The sequence below is a fragment of the Hyperolius riggenbachi genome, chromosome 9 (genome assembly GCF_040937935.1).
Source record: "Hyperolius riggenbachi isolate aHypRig1 chromosome 9, aHypRig1.pri, whole genome shotgun sequence".
In the NCBI taxonomy this organism is placed as follows: domain Eukaryota; kingdom Metazoa; phylum Chordata; class Amphibia; order Anura; family Hyperoliidae; genus Hyperolius; species Hyperolius riggenbachi.
In genome coordinates, this window is record NC_090654.1 from 256,241,278 (window position 1) to 256,266,465 (window position 25,188).

At 44.4% G+C, this 25,188-nt stretch overlaps 1 protein-coding gene across 2 annotated transcripts in view; it reads right to left on the reverse strand.

Moving 5' to 3' along the window:
• LOC137533143 (TOG array regulator of axonemal microtubules protein 1-like) overlaps positions 1–10,428 on the reverse strand; it is a 90,584-nt gene extending 80,156 nt beyond the window's left edge. For both annotated transcript variants that reach the window (XM_068254356.1, XM_068254355.1), the window contains exons 1-2: positions 10,264–10,428; positions 3,913–5,446 (exon numbers count right to left, since the gene is read on the reverse strand). In XM_068254356.1, the coding sequence (XP_068110457.1) occupies positions 3,913–5,124 (1,212 nt within the window). In that variant the 5' untranslated portion in view covers positions 5,125–5,446; positions 10,264–10,428. The remainder of the gene's footprint in view (positions 1–3,912; positions 5,447–10,263) is intronic.
• Positions 10,429–25,188: the final 14,760 nt, after the last annotated feature.

Below are 25,188 nucleotides of genomic sequence, written 5' to 3' on the forward strand. Positions count from 1 at the left end.
GCACCTTCTCCCAGTCACTCACAGAATCATTCAGGTGTTCATTGGCAAACTTCAGATGGGCCTGCACATGTGCCTTCTTGAGCAGGGGGACCTTGCGAGCCCTGCAGGATTTTAATCCATTGCGGTGTAATGTGTTTCCAATGGTTTTCTTGGTGACTGTGGTTCCTGCTGATTTGAGGTCATTCACTAACTCCTCCCGTGTAGTTATAGGATGCTTTTTCACCTTTCTCAGAACCATTGACACCCCACGAGGTGAGACCTTGCGTGGAGCCCCAGAGCGAGGTCGATTGATGGTCATTTTGTGCTCCTTCCATTTTCGAACAATCGCACCAACAGTTGTCACCTTCTCTCCCAGCTTTTTGCTAATGGTTTTGAGGCCCATTCCAGCCTTGTGCAGGTCTACAATTTTGTCTCTGACATCCTTGGACAGCTCTTTGGTCTTTCCCATGTTGGAGAGTTTGGAGTCTGCTTGATTGATTGATTCTGTGGACAGGTGTCTTTTATACAGGTGACTAGTTAAGACAGGTGTCCTTAATGAGGGTGACTAACTGAGTAGAAGTGTCTAACCACTCTGTGGGAGCCAGAACTCTTAATGGTTGGTAGGGGTTCAAAAACTTATTTCACTCAATGAAATGCAAATCAGTTGCTATCTTTTATTTAAGGTTATTTTTTCGATTTTCCTTTTGATGTGCTATCTGCCACTGTTAAAATAAACCTACCATTGAAATGATACTGTTCTGAGACTTTTCATTTCTTTGTCATTGGACAAACTTACAAAATCAGTGAGGGGTCAAATAATTATTTCCTCCTCTATATCTATCTTTATCTTTATCTATATCTATATCTATATCTATATCTATATCTATATCTATATCTATATCTATATCTATATCTATATCTATATCTATATCTATATCTATATCTATATCTATATCTATATCTATATCTATATCTATATCTATATCTATATCTATATCTATATCTATATCTATATCTATATCTATATCTATATCTATATCTATATCTATATCTATATATATATATATATATATATATATATATATATATACACACACACACACACACACACATATAAGACTACAGATTTTCTTCACACAAAATCACTGCATTTTCAAATCCATCTTCATATTAATCTGAAAAAGAGGCAGATTGCAGGTTTCTGCTGTTAGAGAATTTACCAGCTCTACGTGAGCCTTTCTGCTGCTCTAAATAGACAAGAATGGAGACTAAAAATAGCTACATAACGTTAGCATGATATTCCTGCATAAACCTTACAATTACTTTACCAGGTCTGAGGAAGCCATTACAGCCTGGTATTGTAGCCTACATTATAAGAGGGAGAGAGAAGGAAAAAAAAAATAAGAAAAACAGAGACCAGCAGAGAGAGGAAAAGCCAGAAAGATAGACTAATGCTGGCCATTAGCGATACAATTGTCAGTGTTCTCCCCAGAATTTATTTCCAGCCGGGTGGCATGAAAAAGTAGTCGGGTGGGGTGAGTGGGGTGAGACAGAAGCATGCAGGGCCGGCACTTCACAACTCTGCTTACCGCATAGGAGTTTGAGGAGGTGAGCAAATGACAGTCAGGTGCTCACTAAAATTAGCAGGTGGAGCACCCGGCTAAAATAGCCTGGGGAGAACACTTATTGTTCGGAGGATTGGCTGATCATGATATCGATCCTGGCAGACTCAACGCTCTTAGACAAGACAAATATTATTTGTCTTGTCTAAGAAATATAACATTAGTAGCAAAGAAGAGTCTCATAATTTTCCAGTACAGAAAGAGTTTAAAAAACAACCAAAACAAAAACAAAGCACACATATGCAAAACAGCTTCTCTGAGCAATTCAACCCACTGGGTGGAATACAATCCTATTTCCGAAGCACTTCAAGTGGACCTGAACTCTTGCTCAGGACAGAAGGAAAACAGAGAAACACATTCTGTATGTATTTAGAGAGTTTAGCCTGTGTAATTCCCCATCATTTGTGTCTAATCACAAGTTGTAATTTGCTCTCTCCCCATGTCACATGACTACTAGGGCAGATCAGCTTATTTGAAAGCACAGTGTGTTAACAATATGTCTGCTTCCATAAAAGCAGGAAGTAGAAACAGTGCAGATTTAATGCAGGGGTATTATGCTGTTACGTATCATTTAGAGCAGAGGAACTTCAGGTCCACTTTAAACAGCCAAGGAACAGTGAGAGACAGCTTGGGATGTTTTACTGCTGGAAAGTTTAAAGGGTCATGATGTCTATTTTGTTTAGACAGAGTGTTTAAATAAAAAAACAAAACAAAAAAACACTTTTCTTTGCTACTAATGTTCCATTAATTATGTGTACTACACATACAATTCATTATACCATAAGTTTGTTTTCGCTTTATTGTCATTTTAAATATCTACACTTTTTAGGTAAGTAACCAATAGAAGTCGCATGCCAGTTTATAGGGCTAAAAATCAATAAAGAGGGTATGCGTATGCTGCTTTATCAGCTCCTTTAAAGCGGACCTGAACTCAAAACCTTCTCTCTGCTCTATAAGATACACAACAGCATAATAACCTTCAAACTAAAAACATCTCTTTGTTACAGTTGATACAATTCCTAAAATAAATCTGTACTGTTTATACTTCCTGATTCATGGAAGCAGACATATTGTTAAAGTGACACTTAAGTCAAAGGAAAAAAAAAATGAGTTTTACTTACCTGGGGCTTTCCTCAGCCCCCTGCAGCTGATCGGTGCCCTCGACGTGTCCCTCCGATCCTCCTGACCTCGTCGGCGGCTACTTTCTGTTTCGCCGTCCCCGGCCGTCAGGCTGGGAACGCTAGTGATTCTTTGCGTTCCCATCCACAATATCGCCCCCTATGCTGCTATATACAAGCCTCATTTTTAGCCGCACAGAAGAAAACTGCCTGGGCATTTTTCCCCTGATGCTGTGCAAAGCATGATGGGATTTCTGATGTTGTTCTCCATCTGCTGTTTTGGTGCAATTTGTTTTTTTACATTTTGGATTTGAAGCCTAGCGCACGCAGATGGGAGGGGTGATCAGGCCACAGAACAGTTGGAACTGTGTCTCATGCTCCCTGTCACCTCCTTTCAACCAAAAAGATGGCTGCTCCCATGAAATCACAAACATTGCCTGTTCTTTTAAAACAGGGTGGGCAAGAGATTATATTACCTATTTTAGGGCCAGTGCACACCAAAAAGCGCTAGCATAAAAGCAAACGCTTATCGCTTTTTGAAGTGATTTTTTTAAGGCCATTTTAGAGATGTGCCTTGCGATTTTCTAAGCCTGCCTAGCAATTTTTGGAGCATTTTGGTGTAGCGTTTTATATATTTTGTTACAATAGTGCTGTAACTGAACAGCTTCTGTAACAAAAATGCTTGGAAAATCGCTCTGTTATAGCGCTTTTCAGAGCGATTTTCAACGCTCCTATTCTTAACATTGAGGCTAAATCGTCTCAGAAGTCAGCAAAACTGCTGCAGGATCCATGTTTGCGTTTGGGAAAAGAAGAAGAAAAAAAAAAAAAAAAAAAAAAAAAAAAAAGCACATTGCTCTGGTGTGCTTCATCCCATTCAAATACATTAGCAAAGCGCTAGCGTTTTTAAAAAGTTCAGAAAAAGTACTTGGTGTGCACCAGCCCTTAATTAACGTAACTAATGTATCTTAATGACAGTATGTTTGTTTAGGCTGAAGTTCCCCTTTAAAGGTATTGGCCCTGATATTTCTACTCCTAGAGAGTTCACTGACTTTCCATCTAAACAGACTTCATTAAAACATTAATAAAGGAACTGCTACATGTCACACATGGGGAGCTGTTGCGTGATGCATTCTGAATGAATGTAACCAACAGGGAGAAGACATGAAAACAAACATACATGCAAAAGAAAGTACCTGATCTACAGCCTGAGTTCCTGGAAACACATCCATGACTCCTGGGTCCTGATTCTCCCAAGGGAACTTATTTTTTCCTTTGCCAGCACTCAACATTCTACGAGCTACAGGATCTATGTGAGGGACTACCGATCTCCCGTTATGACCGGATTGGTAATGTCCGCTTTGAACTCGATTCCCGGTCAAAAGCCAGTCTGTGTCAGCTCCCGGCAAATGATGAGTTCCCCGGACTTGAGCCGAAGACGGAAACGGAAGAGCATACTCTACCAAACCTTGCGGAGAAATCCTTGGTAGGGTCTTGCGTGCCAACCTAGCCTGAACAGCATTCATTAGTCCGTCGCCATTTTCCTGTAGCTCAACTTCATCAACTGCTTTGAGTAAACTGCTTTTCCCAGGGCCCATAGAGGCTGCCAAGACAGCAAAGGCCTCCAAAGCAGCATGGCGGACCCTCCTTTTGCTGTCTATTAAACATGGCGCAATTTCACAAGCTAAAAATGGCAAATTGAAGTCTTCACTGGGATAGGTCAACAGGGAGACAATACAAATATTAACAACTTCTTCCCTTATTCTGGAGTTCTTATGTTTTAAATGTTCGAGGAGGACAGTTAATACTTTGAAAGGTCCAACCACCTTCATTAGTCTCATGTATATTTTCATGTACTCTTGTTTGACTGTAATTTTCCCATCTCCCAACAGTTTGACCGTTGAAGATATGACTTGTTTGAGAAATTCTTTGACGCCCTGGCCAAGATTCATAACAAAGCAATTCAGAACGTCCAGTGTGACCAAAACTACTGTAAAGTTGCTGTCGTCTAGTAGCGTACACAAAAAGCCAATGAACCCAACCATATCGGAATGAGCCACAGAACTAAAGTCGCGATCTTGGATGAGTTGTTTTAGTTCCTCAATTGCCCGGGTTCTAGACTTGTAGTCTTTCAAATCGAGAAGCCTTGATTGAAGTTCTTGAGGAATGATACCCCAGGTCAGATTGCTGCTCAGAGGCACATAAGGATTATCATTACTGGATAATTTTTTGTGACTGTGAGAATATGGCCTAACTTGAGAGATGCTTCTCCGTGTAGTAGGCTCACTTGGGAAATCCATGTAGGAGCTCTCCTGTGTATGTGACCTTCTTCTGGCAGATCCAGTTTGTAAAGGTGTGATGTCCCCGTTACTGGCAAAAGGTGCCACACGGGAGACATGGACCTCCATTACTTCCCCACAGATAAGTCCTGCTAACTTGGACTTTTCTTGCAATCAGAAAAGTCCACAAACTGCATGACAGCATATCTGGTTACTGAGGTGGCCTTCAAGGCTACCTCCAAACTTCATCCAGCTGTTAATGTCAACGAGCAGCAAGAGACCAGCAACAAAAATCATATTGCACATGAAACTAGGGCAACAATTTTCTTTATAAAAGATAAGCTTATGCTTAGCGAGTCATCTTCTACTTTAACACTGGTTCAGCGCATGCCCACTGTTCTCAAACCGTAAAGTATTCAGTTAACTGATGTCCTTCATGGAGACAAGACTCCTGCACAAATTAATAGGATAAAAAAAAAAGTTAGTTAATATTTATTGTATTTATAAAACGCCAACATATTACGCAGCACTGATCAATGGACAGTTTAATCTACATTGCCCCCTTCCCGTGAGTTAAATAATGTATATTTAAGATTTTAAAAGACCACTCCAGCGTAAAAAAGTAAGCAGTTAAAATCTGTCAGAACTGACAATTTTTGGACTAGTCCATCTCCTCATGTGGGATTCTCAGGGTTTTCTTTGCTTTCAAAAGCATTCCCTGAACGGCAGTGGTGAAGTCTAACCAACAAAATAGTGTGCAAACACATTGGGAGGCTGGCATCTTACTATTTTGTCTGTTAAACTGCCGTTAAGGAAAATGCTTTTTAAAAAAAAACAAAGAAAACCCTGACAATCCCCCCATTGAGGAGATGGACTAGTTCAAAGCTTGTCAGTTTTATTATATTTTAACTGCTTACTTTTTTCGCTGCATTGGTCCTTTAAAGAAAAAAAAACAATTTTTGGCCTCAATTCACTAAGCTTAACTCCTGTCTTTAAAAACTCTTCTGAGCCGTTTTACAGTTATCACCATGGTGATATAATTGTGATAACTGTAAAACAGCTCAGAAGAGTTATTGAAGACAGGAGTTAAGCTTAGTGAATTGAGGCCAATTTATTGTATCAGTAAAAGCAGCTTTCTGTGGCTCAAACCGTAACTGCACTATATGCCCAAAGCTTGCATGCTTAGATAAACTGGCTTCCTTCAAAATTGTCCTTAGACTACGATAGACCTAAGACCATGGTAGGGATCAGATTGTAAGCTCTGAGTGACAGCAACAAGACTATATACGCTGTAAAGCGCTGCAAAATATGTCAGCTATACAAATACACAAATAAACTGGCCTAAGAATCTTGTACAGTAATTGCTTCTTCAGAGTTCTATCACTTTTTATTTACTTTTAAATTAAAGTACAGAGTTTACTTATCCCTGAATTGGGATAAGTGGGCCAAAGTATGAATGGTGGCTATGGATGGTCAATGATATGCTGAAATCATGCATCATACACCCATACACTTGTCGATGGCCACGAGTTTAAACCAACCATCAGATGGATCCCTAACTTATTGCAATTTGATCAGAGAGTGATTTATTACTGCCACACACTGTACACAGATTTTCAATAAATCTGTGGATTCGCCTCTTTCTGCCCCAAAGCCTCCCCTCCCGACCTGGCTCCCCAATCTAATGAGCTCCCTCTGGGCTGTGCAGTGTTGCAGCAGAGCATAAGTCTGCCTATCTGCCAGTATGCCTCCACCTGTGTCTTTTCTCCACTGACCACCAGGGCAACATGAGATAAGGTACACTGGTGGATAGGTGAGCGTAAGCTTCAGTGCACAGCCTTGGAGGTAGAGAGACCGGCCAGGGGTCTGCCGGTTGTCCTTATGTCGACTGCAGCTACCACCCAGCACCCAACCGCAACCTTTCGGGGGAAGACCTTCACAGCTTTGGTGATTGATAGTTTTTATCAATTTTAATCAGACATTGACCAAATTAAAGAGGTCAAGAGATTTGTAACATTAAAAAAATTACCCTGCGGGTACTCACCTGAGGAAGGGGAATCATCTGGAGCCTATAGAGGCCTCCTCCGTCCTCCTGTGTCCCACTGTGGTCTCGCTGTTCCCTCCGAACAATGGGCATGTAAAGATTTACCTTCCCGGGTCCAGCGCAGACGCAGTAGCGGCTCGGAAATAGCCGCAGGCATAAGTCTCCTGCGCCTGCGCAGTAGAGCAGACCAGAGTGAAATTGGCTATTTCTGCCTATTTTTGAGCCGAGAGCCGCAACATCGCCCCCGCTGGAACAGGGAAAGGTAAATATTTCACGGCCTGACAAATTGTCGGCTGTGCATTCAGTGGGCTGTAGCGACACCCCCTTGGGACGGAGAAGGACGGGGGAAGCCTTGATAGGATCCAGAGGCTTCACCCTACCGAGACAAGTACCCCTCAGGGGAACTTTTTTTTCATTACAGAGTCTTTTTAAGAACAGTCTGCCACGTCTGTGGCAACGATCTCTGGCATATTCGACCACAATGTTGGAATATGCCAGGAATAAATTATAAATTGCCAGGTATATTAAATTATTTGTATCTGTCCCTAAAGGTCCGTACACACGCCTGACCAAAGGCAATGAGGGGTCCATCGTCACCTCCTGCTGGGCGTGTTTTCAGCAGACAGTACAGCGTGTGTACCGTCTGTCGATGGACTGATAAGGCTGTTTCTGAGCGCCTTTGATCAGGCATGTGTACGGACCTATATGGCAACTACATGAGGCAACCACCTTTGCAGTAGTATCATTAACCTTATCTTAATTAACTTTATCTACCCAAGCATCTCATGGAAAAGAATTTCTTTGTTCTCTGAAGATGCAGTGATGACAGGTTAACAAAAGCGTTTCCTCTCCTCAGCTTCCTTTTCCTGCCTGAAGGCAAAGGCAGGAGTAAGTGTCAAGGAGCGGGATTTTTCATTCACCGCACCAGAGGTATTTTGTTTTGCTTTAGGCAACAACATGATTTAGTCACTCTGACACATGCCCTGTTTATTTATGAATTGAGGTATTTTTTATTCAAACAGCTACACACAGTAATATTTTACAGATTAGTTTATTCATTTAAAAGGTATATGGAGGCTGCCATGTTGATTTCCTTTTAAACAAAATTAGTTGCCTGACAGTCCTGCCATTTCTTCAGCGGCAATAGTATTTGAATCCCATACCTGAAACAAACGAAGCTAATATTGTCAAGATTCCTCATTCTATCAAACAAAGCTCTACATAAGTTGCCCCCTCCTTACTAATCTCCAGATACCATCCCAAACGGAATGTTCGCTCCACCGGGTAGAGCCTCTTGTCTTCTAGCTTGGTCGCCTCCTCTCACTCCCGCCTTCAGGACTTCTCACGAGAGGCCCCTCTCCTTTAGGTCACTCTCCCACAGCTTGTCAGTCATGCTTTGAGTCTGGAAACCTTTAAACATTCTCTCAAAACACAACTATTCAGACAAGCCTACAAATTGCTATCGGTAGCATTGGAGGTTTACTGCCTCATCTGCTGACCCCCGGTGTCTCGTTTTCTAATCTCTCCAACCCTCTAATGTAATTTATGACATGAACATGCACCAGTAATGGTGATGTCTCAAACCACACATCAACAATAATAAATTCCAATATTTGTATAACGCTTTTCTCCTGTCGGACTCGAAGCGCTTGCGAGGCAGACACTGGAGCGAACCGAGTAGGCAGTTGCAGTGTTAGGGAGTCCCAAGAACTCCTACTGAGTTTACTAAATAGCCGAGATTTGAACTCAGGTCTCCTATGACCATTACACTATACAGCCACTACGCAAAGTATTTGTATTTCTGGATGTCCTAATCGTATACATGCTCTCCACTATTTGTTTTGTACTACAGCGCTACGGAAGATATTAGCGCTCTCAGGGCCGGCCCTAGGTTTCACAGCTCCCTGAGCGAAACCTGATTTTGGTGCCCCCCCCCTTCATCCTCTTCGCACCACATCAAACGCTCAGATCTCCGTGACACATCACATATGTATAATAAAAAAACACCAATAACTACAAAACAAAATGGATGGAAAGAGTGCATTTTCTTGAATACACTTAAAAATCAAGGCTATAAACTTTCAGGAATAGTAATAAAAATAATCAGTGGGACAGCTATTCCCCCCCCCCCCCCAATTTGGAATGATAACACAGCACCGACAATTTTCACACGTGTTGAAGCCGCAGTGCGCCCCCCCCCCCCCGCCAAAAAAAAACCCGCCTTCGGGCTCAGTATAGGTAGGTAGCCAGGTATAGGTGCTCCCAGTATAGGATCTAATGTGTAGGTGCTCTCAATATAGGTAGTCAAGCATAGGTGCCCCCAGTATAGGAAGTCAGGTGTAGGTCTGCTCCCATAGGTAGCCAGGCATCAGTACCTCCAGTATAGGTAGCCAGGTGTTTGTGCCCTCAGTATATGTAGCCAGCTCTAGGTGCCCCCTTGGAAGCCAGCGCCCTGAGCGACCACTCGGGTCGCTCAGGTCAAAGGCCGGCTATGAGCGCTCTATCAATAAAAAAATAATCTGCATGCTTGTTCAGGGTCTATGGTTAAACGTATAAGGCTCTTTTACATCCAGAACGCGTGCAGGTGCCGTTCTCCTGCACGTGTTATATGCCCTGCAGCAGCGTTGGGATGTACCGGTGCGACGCAATCAGCGGTGATAGTAATTAATTCACCCAACGGGAAAACGCCGGCTCCTGACGATTAAAAGCTCCCGGGTGCATTGAACCATATTGCACCAAAACGCAGCGTCGGATGTGAAAGGTAAAATGAAAGTCTTTGGACTTTCATTTTACCTTGGTTAATGCAAAGTTTTGACTTTCCGTTAAACCGCAGAAAACGGGCTCCGGTGTGAAAGAGCCCTTATTATTTTTTATTAGATTTATGTAGCGCCAACATATTACGCAGCGCTGTACAATAAATAGGATTACAGACAATAACAGGGGTGACAGAGCAATACAGGTAATAGCAATAAGATACACAACACAAGGCAGAATATCAGCATGACAGCCAGGCAATTTGCAATGTTTAAAAATAAATAAATATGTCAACCTCCATATTTCTCTCCCTATGAGGTTTCCCTCTGGATCACTTCCAGCTCCCTACAAATGATGTAAGCAGGATGGTAGAGTGATCACAACTGATTTCCTTACAAAATCAGCAGAAAGCCCTATGTGGAGGCTGCCCTAGATGAGAAGTAGCAGCCATGGGCAGCAGCAGAGATTACCTGTGGCTGCTGGTCTGCGGTATGGATCCGCTGTACGTGGGCAGAGCAGCTGCAGATCCCATCAGGATGAATCATACGAGACCCCCCACGTAACGTCCGCTGCCTCCCTCCCCTCCCTGCTCGCACTGCAGGCAGCTGCTCTGTGTTGCCGGTTGCTCTGGTCGCCTGCGATCAGCTGACCTTCTGACGCCATCAGTCTACAGGAGCCCGGCTGAGGAAATCTTTTGCAGTAGGCGATCTGGCCCCGCCCCCTCTTCCCTGGCATTGTTTCTTGGTAACCAGGAGGTTGCCCTGTACGTGACACCAGGGCTCATTCATGTTTTTATTTCCCGTGCCCGCTCCTACCCTTCCTCCAAATGCAGCTATACACAGCTAGAGCTTTAGCAAACCTCAGCATAACCTGTTTCATCATCTACACCTGTCTGTATGTTAGATTCCTTCCTACAATCACATTCCTTCTGTTGATGCACATTGGGCTCTATTCACGACCAAACATGCGGTAAGAGATTTTTGACCGCTATATTACCGCCAGTGATAATTTCCGCATTTTTTCCATATACAATAAAATTTTCGCCATGTCTTTACGCATGCGGGTAAATAATGCGTACAATTTTACGCAACCGTTTGTGAATGTCAACATGATCTTATTTTAGTTGGGAATTTACCGCAACTGCATTTCCGCATGCGGAAAATGATCGTGAATAGAGCCCAATATAGTTTTACCATGTAAAACAGAAGGCGTCAGCTGTTATTCTGTTTCAGGCCATGGAAAACTTGCATTGCTCTGTGCTATTTTTCTGCGCTGCTTCGCCGCCATGCAAGTTTATGAGGACTTGCACAGTTCATGCGGTACAACGTAGTGTGACGGAAATATCCAAATCACCACGGCTGGAGCGCGTTACCGCATGATCTGTGTCACACGGGTCCTGCAGCAATGCAAACCAATTGGCAACGCAGCAAGTGTGCATGACAGGAGTGTGACTCTGCGCATGCGCAGACCGACGGGAATCTCAATGACATACTTCCTGCCCAGCAGGGAGTACATTTTTAGCTGGGGGCGGCGCTATGCATATGACCCTGTTGCCGCACCATATGAAGGCTGATTTCTGCGGTGCTTGCGCCGCATTGCACCGCTACTTTTAGGTGTGCAACCAGCCTCAAGAAGTTACACTGATAATGTATCAATTCGGGACAGTGGGCTGAATCTGAAAAGAAATATACATTAAAAAAGCTGCTGGTTTATACCATGCATGTAGCTTTAAGTGAGAGATCACACTGGTATCTGAAGGAATTGTAAACAATTCCTGGCAAGCTTTTTGTCGCACAATAATGTATTTTGCAAAGCGTTTTAACTTGAGTTTTTTTTTCCAGTTGCCACTGATTTCAATGTAAAACCACGTGTTTTTTTTTGTCTGCGGCAAAGCGCTGCAGAGTTGCTCAAGTCGCAGGGCCGTGCCAACACAGAGGCCCGAGAGGCTGGAGCGTCTGGGCGCAGGTCATTAGCAGTCTGGCTGGGCGCAACTTGGTCTGTGTTGCCTCTGGCTGGCCGCCCCCTACTGTAGTCATCATGGTGCCTGCTGAGCCGCCCGCCGCTATTCACACAGTGCTGGCTGCCTGGCGCTGCCGGGGATGACAGAGCTGGAGCCGACTGTATACATTCCGCTCTCCGCTTCCCTGTTACCATGGTCACCATCCCGGACACCGACGAGATCCAATGCCGCCCGCCAGCCCCTCTCTCTCACAGAGCCAACCAGCGTGCGTCTCTCTGTGACGTCGGCAGCCTGTGGGTCCCGCCCCCCTGGCGGCTGGCTAAACGTGCCTCTCTGTGTCTCGCTGTCTCCTGTCCTGTGAATCAGCAGCTAGGAAGGAGTCAGGCAGGAGACAGTGGTGTTAGTGATGGGAATTCCGGCTCTTCTCAGAGAATCGGCTCTTCTGAATCGGCTCCCATTAAAGAGCCGACTCTTACGGCTCTGAATCGGCTCTTCATTAAATATCACTAGACACTACTCAGAATCGGAGTAAAAGCACCGCCCCCGTCTCCATGACAACTCCTGACTGCTTCTCTGACTGGGGCAATCCCTCCTGCTACTGCTCTGCTCCGCCCCATACACTCCTACAAGCTGCAAGAGGAGGACTACATCTCCCATCATGCCTCAGCGCCAGGGCCGGATTTACCATAAGGCACTGTAGGCACGTGCCTACAGGCGCCTGATAATGGAAAGGCGGCTCACTCCCCTCCCTGAGCGCCTCCCCTCCCTCCTTCCCTATGCACAGTCCCAAACAGAGCGTAAATGAGAGGTTACTCATCCAGCTCTCTGCATTCCACTGATGAGATCTCCCTACCTCTGGCTATCTAATGCTAAGGGACACCTGTAGCTACCTATGACGGGCAAGGGAAGTAAGGGAGAAGTGGCCGGTGGGCCAGCCAGCACACTTGCAGTGCAGTTTGGTGGGAGGTTTGTGGGTTTGAGGAGGGCGAAGCCTAGGGTGCCTATAGGCTCCAGTGATGTAAATCCAGGCCTGCTCAGCGCCCTTTATTACACAGCAAATCAGAGCTGTGTGTGGCGGCTGAGGCATCGGCTCTTTCAATACCAAGAACCGGCTCTTGTCGTTCGCAGCAAAGAGCCGGCTCTTAGAGCCGGCTCGTTCGCGAACGACCCATCACTAAGTGGTGTGGCTGTGGACGGTGGAATCGCCTGCCCTGTGTGGCCCGCAGCCTGGCTGTCCCTTCATAATTATTAAGTAAAAGTAAGTGTGACAGTCATTATGGATATTGGATAATAATAATCAGAGGCGGGACAAGGTCCTCCAGCACCCAAGGCTGAGACACCAAAGTGCGCCCCTCCATCCCTGCCACCCCAGCCGTCACACACTGGTTGCTATTAGACTAAGAGGTGCCACAGGGCCCACAACCTCCCTAACACCTTAATATCTAGTTATCTGGCTTGCAGTCACTGGTATGTATCCCCTTTTCTTATTTCTTTCTGCTTCATACACAATTAGGAATGACAGCTGAATGAATTGTGCGCCCCCTCCTACACTGCGCCCTGAGGCTGGAGCCTCTCCAGCCTATGCCTCGGCCCGGCCCTGATAATAATTATAACAGCTCCCATCATGCATTATATTTTTGATATTATTACATTAATGTGACAAGCACAGCTAAGCTCATGTCTGTCCTGCATTATGGATATTACATACATAATATTATAATGTGAGAAGCACATCTATCAGCTGCTGATAATATCCATTCATGGTGCATTATATATATGATGAATAATATAAAGGAATCATTAGGCCCCAAAAAAAAAATCAGCTTTACTCACCTGGAGCTTTCTCCAGCCCCTTGCAGCCGACTGTCCCATGCTGACCTCTCGTCCTTAGGGCCCGTTTCCACTAGGAGCGGTGCGATGCAGCTACATAGCCACATCGCACTGCAGGTGTCCTGAAACACATGCACGGCAATGGAAGAGTTTCCACTGCGTGCATGTTGTGATGTGGAAGTGATGCGGCCGGTGGCGGAAGTGATGCGATGCGGCTAGGCAGTGGAAACGGGCCCTTACTGCGCCTGCGTGAAGCGCTGCTGTCAATCATGGCCATGATGTCCATGGCGCACTGCGCAGGGCTGGTGTGCAATAGTTCATTTACAACAGCTTGAACTACTCGGGGGGGGGGGGGAGGGGTTCACTTGGGCAGCTCAGCCTCTGTTGATGGTGGATCTTGTCCCGGCCCTGCTCAAGTGTGACCCCTGCCTTAAAGAGAACCTGAGCTGAACTTCAGGTTCAGAAACACAAGGGACTCTGAGCACCTCTCATGGGCATGCCTTTAAGCCAGACGACTTCCAACAAAGACGTGCTATGACCCCTCTGGAGGAGTCTCTTGCAATGGCCATGCGTGTTACTTCCTCCTCCTGCTTCATTCAGTGATGCACTTCTCTAACAGAGAAGACAGGGGTGACCTGGAAGTTATAACCTAACCAAGATGGCAGCCGTGATCTTTAAATTGATATTGAACAAACACTATTTGGTGTAGAACGGCATCAAATGAAAGAGGAGAGCACAAGCTACAGAAAGGTATGCATCTTTAAGTACTTTGCAGTACTGGTCGGAGTCTCTTTAAGGCAATGAGGCATACCCATGAGAGGTGCTCGGAGTCCCTTTAAGGAGAGGAAAGCTTCTGGATCCTAATAAGGCTTCTCACAGTATCCTCTGGTCCCCCTACTCCCCCGTTGCCACCTGTGGATCCTCCAGCTGATCTGGGCCATGTTCCTCTTCTGGCATGAGAGCCGTCGCACAAGCATGGCTGTGCTTCCAGAGCTGGCATGTATGGTGAGCTGTCCTGATGCCCCCCGTTCTCCTGTCCCCCTTACCTTACATACCTAAAGCCCCTCCGGCAGTCTCTTCCCAGGCACCGCAGTCGCTCTTCATAGCACAGGCACTAGCCCGGCTTGTGTGTGTCCCTTAGCGCTACCGCGCCCGTGAGTGCTCTGTGCATGCAAATGCTCTATAAATCCTTTTCAGGGAATGTCTTTATAAAGAATAAAAGCCTTGTTGAGAATCCCCCATGAAGAGACGGACTAATCCAAAACATGTCGGTTCTGTCAGATTTCTATTAACTACTGTAAGTGACAGCAACATAGGAGAAAAGTAATTTATAGCTCATTTTACTCTGGAAGAAACACTTCTTATTTGTATATGTTTACATGTACTTTAAATTTTACATTTTTTCGCAATAGTTGTCCTTTAAATGGTTATTTCCTTTTAAACTCTCCTGAAATCTCTCTCTCCCCCCAGCAGCTCAAAAAACTCACAAATGTTTAAATCTCATTCACATTTGCTCACTCTCTCCCTCCTGCTCTTACTTGCAGCTGGTGATATATCATCTAATCCCGGGCCACAGCTTGTTGCGAGACAAGCAATCCCCTGCTTCACACACTTCACGGCCCTTTGTCCACAAATAACCTCAACATCCATCCTCGCCCCAACCTTATTTCCATCCATCCCAACCACAAACACATGCTCCCCCTACCCTGCGGTCTCTGGAATGCCAGATCCTTCGCAATAAACTTACAGCAGTCCACTCTTCCTCTCCAAAACCCTCACCATCCTCGCACTCACTGAGACATGGCTCACCCCCTATGACTCTGCCACAGAGGCTGCCCTCTCCTATTGTGGGCTATACCTCATTCACACCTCCAGACCAGACAACAGGACCGGGGAGGGGTGCGTCTGCTCCTCTACCCATCCTGCACCTTTCGTGTCCTCACCCCACCTCCCTACAATTCACATCATTCAAGGCCCACACTATCTGCCTCTACCATCCCCTCCCAGCCATTGTTGCGGTCTTATACCACCCTCCGTCGAGCTCCTCACCACAATTTCTCGACAACCTTGCCTCTTGGCTCCCACACATCCTCTCCTCTGACCTCCCTACCATCATCCTCGTGGATTTTAATATTCCCATAGATGAACTCAACAACTCCCTCGTGACCCAGCTATTTACCATAGCCAACTCCCTCGGCCTACCGGTAGTTCAACACACGAACACCTCCACCCACCCTGTAGGTCACACTCTCGACCTTCTATTCGCTAAATCCACCACCATTACAGACTTTGACATCACACCCTTCCCACCCTCAGACCATCACCTACTCACCACAGAGGATCAGCAGGACAGCCAGGAAATGTGCATTGTTTAAAATATATTGGCAGCCTCTATATCCCTCTCGCTTCAGGGGTCCTTTAATAAAAAGTGTCTTTTTAGTCAAATTAGTAGCAAGAGTAGAAGTACTCTTTTAGTTTACATTACCGCTTATCAGATACAGTGCACACATTTCACATCGTGTAATAAAACTCTAGGTCGGATAGCTCTTATGCTGGGAATACACGGCTCGATTCTGAGCCATTTAGATGGCTCAATAGATCATTTCTGACACGTCCGATCTCCGGGCCGATCGTCTCCGCGCTCGATTCTGCATGGAGGAGAATGGGAAAAGATAAGAAAAACAAGCGGAAGATAAGAGAATCGCCTGCAGAATTGAGTGCGGAAAACGATCGGGCTTGGAATCGAGCAGTAAAATCGAGCCGTGTATGCTCAGCATTAGGCACTCCTCATGCAACCTGCAGAAATACTCGTGTCCTCTCAAGTCTGAGCTTGTGTGTGCGCAGTATGAATGCGCTTGTCTTTGGAACTACTCAGGGACTACTCAGTAGTTACAAAGGCTGCGCGAATGCCAAAGACCCAGATTCTGGGCCTTTGGCATCCGTGCAGCCTTTGTAACTACCTAGAAGAGCGAGTAGCTTGCACCGGGAACAGCCCAGGAGCAACAAGGTATTCAGAGTTTACATAGGTACGTATAAACCCTGAAGTGAATTTATCACTTCAGATTTGCTTTAAAATGGCACACTGATCTCATTTACTGCCTAATCACCTCAGGAATGAAGCTAGGTACTATGGGTAAAAATTATCATTTCAAAGATTTAACTAGGGAGGGCAGGCAGTGTACAGTGTCCACTGAGCCTTGTACTGTACTATTCATCTCCACTTTCACTCGAGTTTGAGAATTAACTTTGCTAAGGCTTAATCAACACTAGGACAGATGCACAACGGTGCCTCTCCACTCTCCAGCATATTCTGGACGGATACACTGGTTCTAACTCAAGTCCATCGCAGCCAGTGACAATAAAACTTGTCGCTAGCATCCAGCCTAGCAATGTATCGGTACAGCCACAGACCCACACTGTCCTGAAAAGGATCCGGTCTTGAACCCTGCTGGGCAACAGTCCTTGTACATGTATACAAGGCTTAAAGTGAACCTGAGTGGAATCTGGGGTCAAAAATCAAATACTTACCTAAGGAGCAGGAAGCCTCTGGACCACCACTGCTGCCCGAGACTCTCCTCCATATTCGAACCGAGCTCCTCTTTATACACGAACGTCATGTGGCCATGCTGCACCTGCAGAGGCAGGGCCACGCTTGGGCACAAGCGGCTCCGACTTACTGCACAGGCATGGCTGCACTAGAGCCGAGGCAGTACAGCTGCACTCGTGCTGGGAGAGGAGCATGGTGGCAAGCTTGGAATCCGACAAGTTCCTTTCGGATTCCTTTGGTGCTTGGCAACGGTGAACCGGAGAACGTAGTGGGAAGACTCTACAAGCAGGGGCGTAACTAGATAAGATAACACCTATGGCAAACACTGAAATTTTGCCCCCCCCTCATTGTCAGAGCCCCCTTCTCTTTTAAAAACAGCATCCTTTGTTGCGTACATGTGTAATGGTTGCCTGTGTTTTTTGGCTCAAGATATTGATGAAGTTACATTTTTGGAAATATCTGTTCTTATTCCCTCTCTGTACTCTGTTCTAACACTAAACCAAGTGCGCCCTACATACATAAATTAAGTAGCCATGTTCCCTAGATAACAGAATTAATCTGAGGTCTGAGTGATGAGGAGGCACAGGGGCAGGCATGGCGGTGTAGCACAGGACCAGGAGCCCATGGTGTTGTGGCACCCATGGCACGAGCCATGCCTGCACCCCTCTAGATATGCCTCTGTCTACAAGATCCAGAAGCTTCTCTCTTCTTAGGTAAGTATTTGACTTTTGACCTCAGGTTCATCTTGGGTACACTTTAAAGAGGAACTTTAACCCAGGATTGAACTTCATCCCAATCAGTAGCTGATACTCCCTTTCCCATGAGAAATCTTTACCTTTTCTCAAATTGATCATCGGGGGGAAGTCGATATGGCCAATATTGTGGCCCCTCCCACAGTGTGATGTCAGGACCGTGGTCCTAACAGATTACTGTGTAACCTTGTAGCATTGTGGGGAATATTGGCTGTTTTCAACTGCCATATGGCCAATATTGTGGAGTCTATATGGCCAATATTGTGACCCCTCCCACAGTGTGATGTCAGGACCATGGTCCTGACAGATTACTGTGTACCCTTGTAGCATTGTGGGAAATATTGGCTGTTTCCAACTGCCAAGCTAGCAGCATCTCCCTCTGCGGCGTGTTTGCTTACTGAGAGTTCCATGCACAGAGATCACCTGGCAGGACTAAAGATGGTGCCTGTGATAAATTTCAGAATGTAAATCAGGGTGAAGAAAGATTTTATAATGGGAAAACGATGACTAAAGTATTCATAAATTAATATTGTGAAAAAAAAAAAGCAACTTTATTAATCATGTTATTTTCACTATAGTTCCTTTATAACCACTTGAGGACCGTAGGCTTACACTCCCCCAGTGACCAGGCTATTTTTTAGAATTTAGGCCACTGCAGCTTTAAGGCCTTGCTGCAGGGCCGTACAACCTAGCACACAAGTGATTCCCCCCCCATTTTCTGGCCACCAACAGAGATTTCTGTTGGTAGGCTCTGACCCATGCCGGCATGTTTGTTGTTTTTTTTTTGTTTATTTATTTGTTGTTGTTTTTTAAATAAATATTCTCTTTTTAAAATTATTTTTATATCCCTCCCTCCCCCCGCCAGCCAATCACAACAATCGGCTGTCATAGGCGTCAGCCTATGACAGCTGATCGCTTCTCTGCCTCCCAGGGGGCCTCCCGTGTCACACGGCTGTCTCCAGTACAGCGCTACCATAGATCACAGTGCTGTACAATGTAAACAGACGACCGTTTCGCCGTCTAACAGTCTCCTAGTGGCGATCTCTGCTGGAAGACTGATGACAGAGCGTGCGATCTCCTGCAAAACCCCGCCCCAGGACTTCACGCCAATTGCTGTTGAGCAGCCCTGGGGCTTTCGCTGCATTCACGCCAATTGGAAGTGAATCTGAACCGAGTAAAATTATTTAAAATTCGCACCTGCAAATGAATATTACATACTTATATTGTTGTTCAGAAGCTCACCATTTTCTTCTTAAGGTGGCCACACACCATACAATTTTTTAAATATCTGTTCAATTTAAGAATTGCAATACATTTTTCTGACTGATTGTAACATTTCAAAAATCTGATCAATGTACCACACACGTATGTTCAAGTTTTCCCCAATTATGATAAAAAATTATTGGAAACTCTGACAAAATTGCTAGGATGTGTATATTAATAAAGTGACAATCTAACACACACCATACAATCTTTATGAAGATTGAAGAAAAATATCTGGCATTCCGAATCGATAAAAATCGAAGAAAACCGGAAATCCAATCGGATTTTTCAGTCGAATGAAAAAAAAGCTTTCGATTTTTTCGAGAGATCCGATCATTTTTATCGAATTGCCATAAAATTGGATAATTTTTATTGTATCGTGTGTGCCCACCTTTACAATGATTCCTCCATGTCTGGCAAGATTTTGTCAGAGCTGAAATATATCAGTTGCTCTCAGTTAAAACTGAAAGGATAACTGATGAGCAAGGTAATGTCCATGTTTGCCCATGGCTCAAGTGGGCGATATTACCGTTTAACAGTGTGCTGACCAAGAAGCTGTTATAGGGTAATGGCCATTTTCATAATGGAGGATGGAGAATTCCATTGGTTACAGTGGGCAAACAGGACGCAGGAGAGAAGAAAGATATTGAGGAGTAGACTACATGGGAGGTTTGTATGTAAGTACGGTATAAGTATGATGTCAGGGAGGTGAGTATGATGTGTGTAGGTTTATTTTGACTTTCAATTTTCAGTTCAGGTTTGCTTCAGGCTAGGAGCACACATAGCAGAAACGCTATCATTGCGGAAAATGCTGCGTTTTTGCCCCTATTGCAAGTCAATAGGCCGCATCAAAAAACGCATATAAAAAAAGCATATGCATTTTTAATGCGTTTCAAAAAAGCTGGTTTTGTTGCGTGATTTTCAAAATGCAACAAAAGCACATACAATGAAAGCCAATGGTAACGCAATGGAATGCAATGTTCATGCGTTTTCATACGCATGGGTTTTTTTATTGGTTTTCTGATGTATTTCCGCTTCCTGATGTCTTCCTAGTGATTTGCATAAAACGCAATTGAAAAACGCATGGAAAACTCATACAAAACGTATATGCGTTACGTATATGTAAACCGCAAACGCATAAAAATGCCAGCAAAACGCTAGAAAAACGCATATGTGGTTAAAAAAACGCTAACGTGAACGCACTAAAAAAAAACACACACGGCAGAAAACTCGCCCTTTTCACGCACAGCCATATGTGCACCCAGCCTCAAGGTCCAGCTAAACTCCCTGACCAAACTAGCCTTTTACTAAATACAGATAGTAAATGTAATGCAGTACTAGTGATTTTCCCTTACTGCATCCTTGTAAACAGGATGCTAGAATTTTTTGCATTAAAAATACAAAATGGCATAGCGTGAAGGCTATGGCTGTGTGTAGGATATTATGCCTGGGGCTGCACTGGTGAAAAATCTGAAGAAATTTGTTGGGCATGCTTGTGTACGTGTAATTGCGATAATGACATGTTCACTTGTGTATAATGATGCTAAACATAACTGGAAATGTAATTACATAGGGAGGGAGAACATAGGAGTGCTGTACACACCTGTAAACCGCGCTAATTACATCTGTACTTGTTGTTAGCTGAGGCATGCTGGTGTCATGGGATTTGAGGTGAAAGGGACCAAGAAGCGAACGCACCTATTTACAAATATAAGCTAAACGCCTGCCTTCAAAGGGAACTCCACTTTCCCTGTAAATCTTTACATTGGTGCTTGTATTTCAATTAAAAAATATATTTTTCTTGTTAATATGCAGCTAAGAGATTTCCAAAAATGACTAAAACTTCAGACTACCTAGAGCACTGGTGTCAAACACAAGTCCCGCGGGCCGAATGTTGCCTTTGTTGCCATTTTATGTGGCCCTTCAGAGCTTCAAATGTGCACTTTAAAGGATACCCGAACTGACATGTCACATGATGAGATAGACGTGTATGTACAGTGCCTAGCACACAAATAACTATGCTGTGTTCCTTTTTTTTCTTTCTCTGCCTAAAAGAGTTAAATATCAGGTATGTAAGTGTGACCCTCACTGATAAGAAATTCCAACAATAATAAAACACTTTCCTAGCAGAAAATGGCTTCTGAGAGCAAAAAAGAGATAAAAAGGGGAATTTCTTATCAGTGAGGGTCACACTGTAGTCACTTCCTGTCTGAGTCAGGACTGAGTCAGCCACTTACATACCTGATATTTAACTCTTTCAGTTAACAAAAATGCACAAAAATGCAAAATGCTTCCGTTTGCATTTTCGATTTTGGGTGTAAATGAGGCCTTAACTACTTTACGACCGCTCCATGCCAATTGGCGCGGACGCGGCGGCAGCCCCAGGACAGCCAAACGCCGATTGGCTTAAGTTCCTTCAGGCGGAGTTTGCAGGGGCATCCCCGCTCTGATGATGAAGCTCTGCTCCTTCAGTCTACCAGCGGCGATCGCCGGTAGGAGACTGGTAGACGGCGAAACCACAGTCTATTTACTCAGTACAGGACTGCAATCTTATGCTGGGAATACACGGTTCGTTTTTGCCTTCGTTTAAACCTTCGATTCGTTTGGTAAACGAATCGAGTGTTGAAAACGTATGTGAAAATAGTCATAATCTCATTATAGTTTCGATTAATAGACCCCAAAAACGAACGACTAGTGATCGAACATGTTTGATATTATCTCTCTTTATCCATCTAATCGAGCCATTGGTAGGCTTGATGGCTGTTCAGATCGATTATATATTCGTTTATGCTAGTCTGTCCCTGTAAAAAGGGATTTTCGTTTCGTTTCTTTGCAGCCTTCGATCATTGGAAAAACGAAACCATCAGAATAAAAAAAAAAACGAAACCGTGGGTGGTGATATTAACCGTATGACCGATTATTTCGGGATCGAAAAGGACAAAAGGCACAATCGAAACGAAGGTTTAAACGAAGGCAAAAACGAACCGTGTATTCCCAGCATAAGGTAGCGCTGTACAGTGGACAGCCGTGTCACTCGACTGTCCCCTCTGGTGGCACAAAAGCGATCCACTGTGATAGGCTGAAGCCTATCGCAGCTGATCGCGCTCATTGACTGGCGGGTGAGGGAGGGAGTGCTGGGGAAATAATTAATAAAAAAAATAAATAGGGAAACTTATTAAGAAAAAAATAAAATAAATATTTATAAAAAAATAAATAAACAATGCTGGGGGTGATGATCAGACCCCACCAACAGAAAGCTCTGTTGGTGGGGGACAACTGAGTTGTGCGGCCCTTAAAGCTGCAGTGGCCCATTTGTTGAAAAATGGCCTGGTTTTTAGGGGGGTTTAACACTGCGTCCTCAAGTGGTTAAAACAAAAGCACATTGCCCTCCCACCCAGAGGAGCACACCAGGGACAGTTTCTGGTTGAAACATTGCCAGTTTGAGGCCTGGAACCCACTAGAGCGTTTTTTTGAGTGTTTAGGGAGCGCTTTCAATCACTAGCGATTTCCCTAAAGGCTCCGCCAATGTAAATGGATGGGACAGATTCCACTAGAGCGATTGCAATTAAGGAAATCACAATTGCAGAACATGCAGCATATTGGGAGTTTTTGCATTCTGATGAATTGGATAGGAGCTGGGAAATCGCTCCCAAAATCGATTGCAAAACGCTATTACAAATCGCTAGCGATTGCGATAGCGTTTTGCGCTTTCTAGTGGGTTCCAGACCTAAGGTGGGGTGCAGCAACAACTCACGGGATTCCCCAGTGAAATTAGCATGGGACTCTCTCCTGGGAACCAAACCCTCTTGTGTGCCTGGTAACTTGCCTCACTCCCCACACACATTTTTCCTACCACCTCAATTTACCAAAAAGACTACGACCTCAATTCCGGTAGCTATGTATTTTTGCACCTCATCCCTCCCTGTGTTTCATTACTAGATATCGCCCAACCGTGCTGCCATGGAAACATATGGAAAACGGAAAATTGAATACTTACCTGCCGGTAATTTTCCTTTCCAGATGTGTCCATGGCAGCACGGGGCTCCTTCCCTTTGATTCGGTGATTCCGAGTTAAAGACTGGGGGGGGGGGAGTCACTGGAAGAAATTTATAGGTAGGGTCCTAGCAAAAAAGTAAAGATGACCAGCACTTGCCAATTCTTAAAAAGCAGAATATTTTATTCACAAAAAAGAGTGAATAAAAATAGCCATAACATCCGGACTCCCAGAATGTAACTATAGCTCTTGGTAGTAAGTATAGCTCTTAGCTGCATACAATGGCATGAGGACTTCCTCCAGAATAGGTTACGCCTCCATTGCAGCCCAATTCTAGTCACAACAGACTGTCGCCGTTTCGAAAAGATAAACCGCTCTTTGTCAAGTGAAAGCAATGTGACAAAGCAATGCTTTCACTTGACAAAGAGCCGTTCGAAACGGCGACAGTACGTTGTGACTAGAATTGGGCTGCAATGGAGGCGTAACCTATTCTGGAGGAAGTCCTCATGCCATTGTATGCAGCTAAGAGCTATACTTACTACCAAGAGCTATAGTTACATTCTGGGAGTCCGGATGTCATGGCTATTTTTATTCACTCTTTTTGTGAATAAATATTCTGCTTTTTAAGAATTGGCAAGTGCTGGTCATCTTTACTTTTTTACTTGCATCAAGTCTGTATCAGCCACACAGGCTAGACCTGGCACAGCCGTTGAAGCAAGATAGGTGTGCTGTCCAAGAAGTATGAAACATAGGTAGGGTCCTAGAGGGGTCAAGTGGGCGGGACTTTACCCAACCGTGCTGCCATGGACACATCTGGAAAGGAAAATTACCGGCAGGTAAGTATTCAATTTTCCGTTATGTAGCAACCAATGATGAAAGGTATATTTATTGGCACCCCTTATCAAAAAAAAAAGTAAATATTGGGAGTTTTATTTCTACTATTCTTTTCTGCCTAAATAGGCGCTCCACTAAAACAGCAAAAGGAACTCCACTAAAAACTGCAAAATGCATATAAATTGACTTTATCCCCAGGTACAGGCAGGTCTTAAAGGGACTCCGAGCAGCGCAGAAACTATGGGAAGATACATATCATTTTAAAGCTCTCTTTCTCCTCTTTCCAATGATATATAAACCGCCGCCCTACGCTTTTTAGTTTTTGCTATTTTCGCGATTGAAATTGCCGCGGCTGTGATTTCGATCGCGAAAATAGAGAAAACTAAAAGGCGTAGGGCGACGATTTAGGTGTCGTCAGAAAGAGAGCTTTAAAATGATATCCATCTTTCCATAGTTACATTGTATTACACAGGGCGACTTCTTCTCAAAGTCAGCAGCTCCATTCAGCAGAAAAAGTCGCTCTGTGTAATACAAAGTAACTATGGAAAGATGGATATCATTTTAAAGCTCTCTTTCTCCTCTTTTTGACGACCCCTAAATCTTTGCCCTACGCCTTTTAGTTTTCTCTATTTTCGTGATCGAAATCGCGGCCGCGGCAATTTCAATCGCGAAAATATTGAAAACTAAAAGGCTTAAAGAGACTCCGTAACAAAAATTGCATCCTTTTTTTTATCATCCTACAAGTTCCAAAAGCTATTCTAATGTGTTCTGGCTTACTGCAGCACTTTCTGCTATCACAGTCTCTGTAATAAATCAATGTATCTTTCCCTTGTCAGACTTGTCAGCCTGTGTCTGGAAGGCTGCCAAGTTCTTCAGTGTTGTGGTTCTGCTATGAATTCCCCATTCCAGGCCCATCTATGCACACTGCCTGTGTATTATTTAGATTAGAGCAGCTTCTTTCTTCTCTCTTATCTTTTACAAGCTGGATAAATCGTTCTCTGAGCTGGCTGGGCTTTCACATACTGAAGAATTACAGACAAGGGCAAAGCTGTTTGCAGGAGAAAAAAGAGCAGCCTGAAACTTCAGTGCATGAGAACTGCAGGGAGAAAGAAACACACAAATGATCTCTTGAGATTCAAAAGGAAGGCTGTATACAGCCTGCTTGTGTATGGTTGTATTTTCTATGTGTGGACATACAGTACATCAACCTACTTC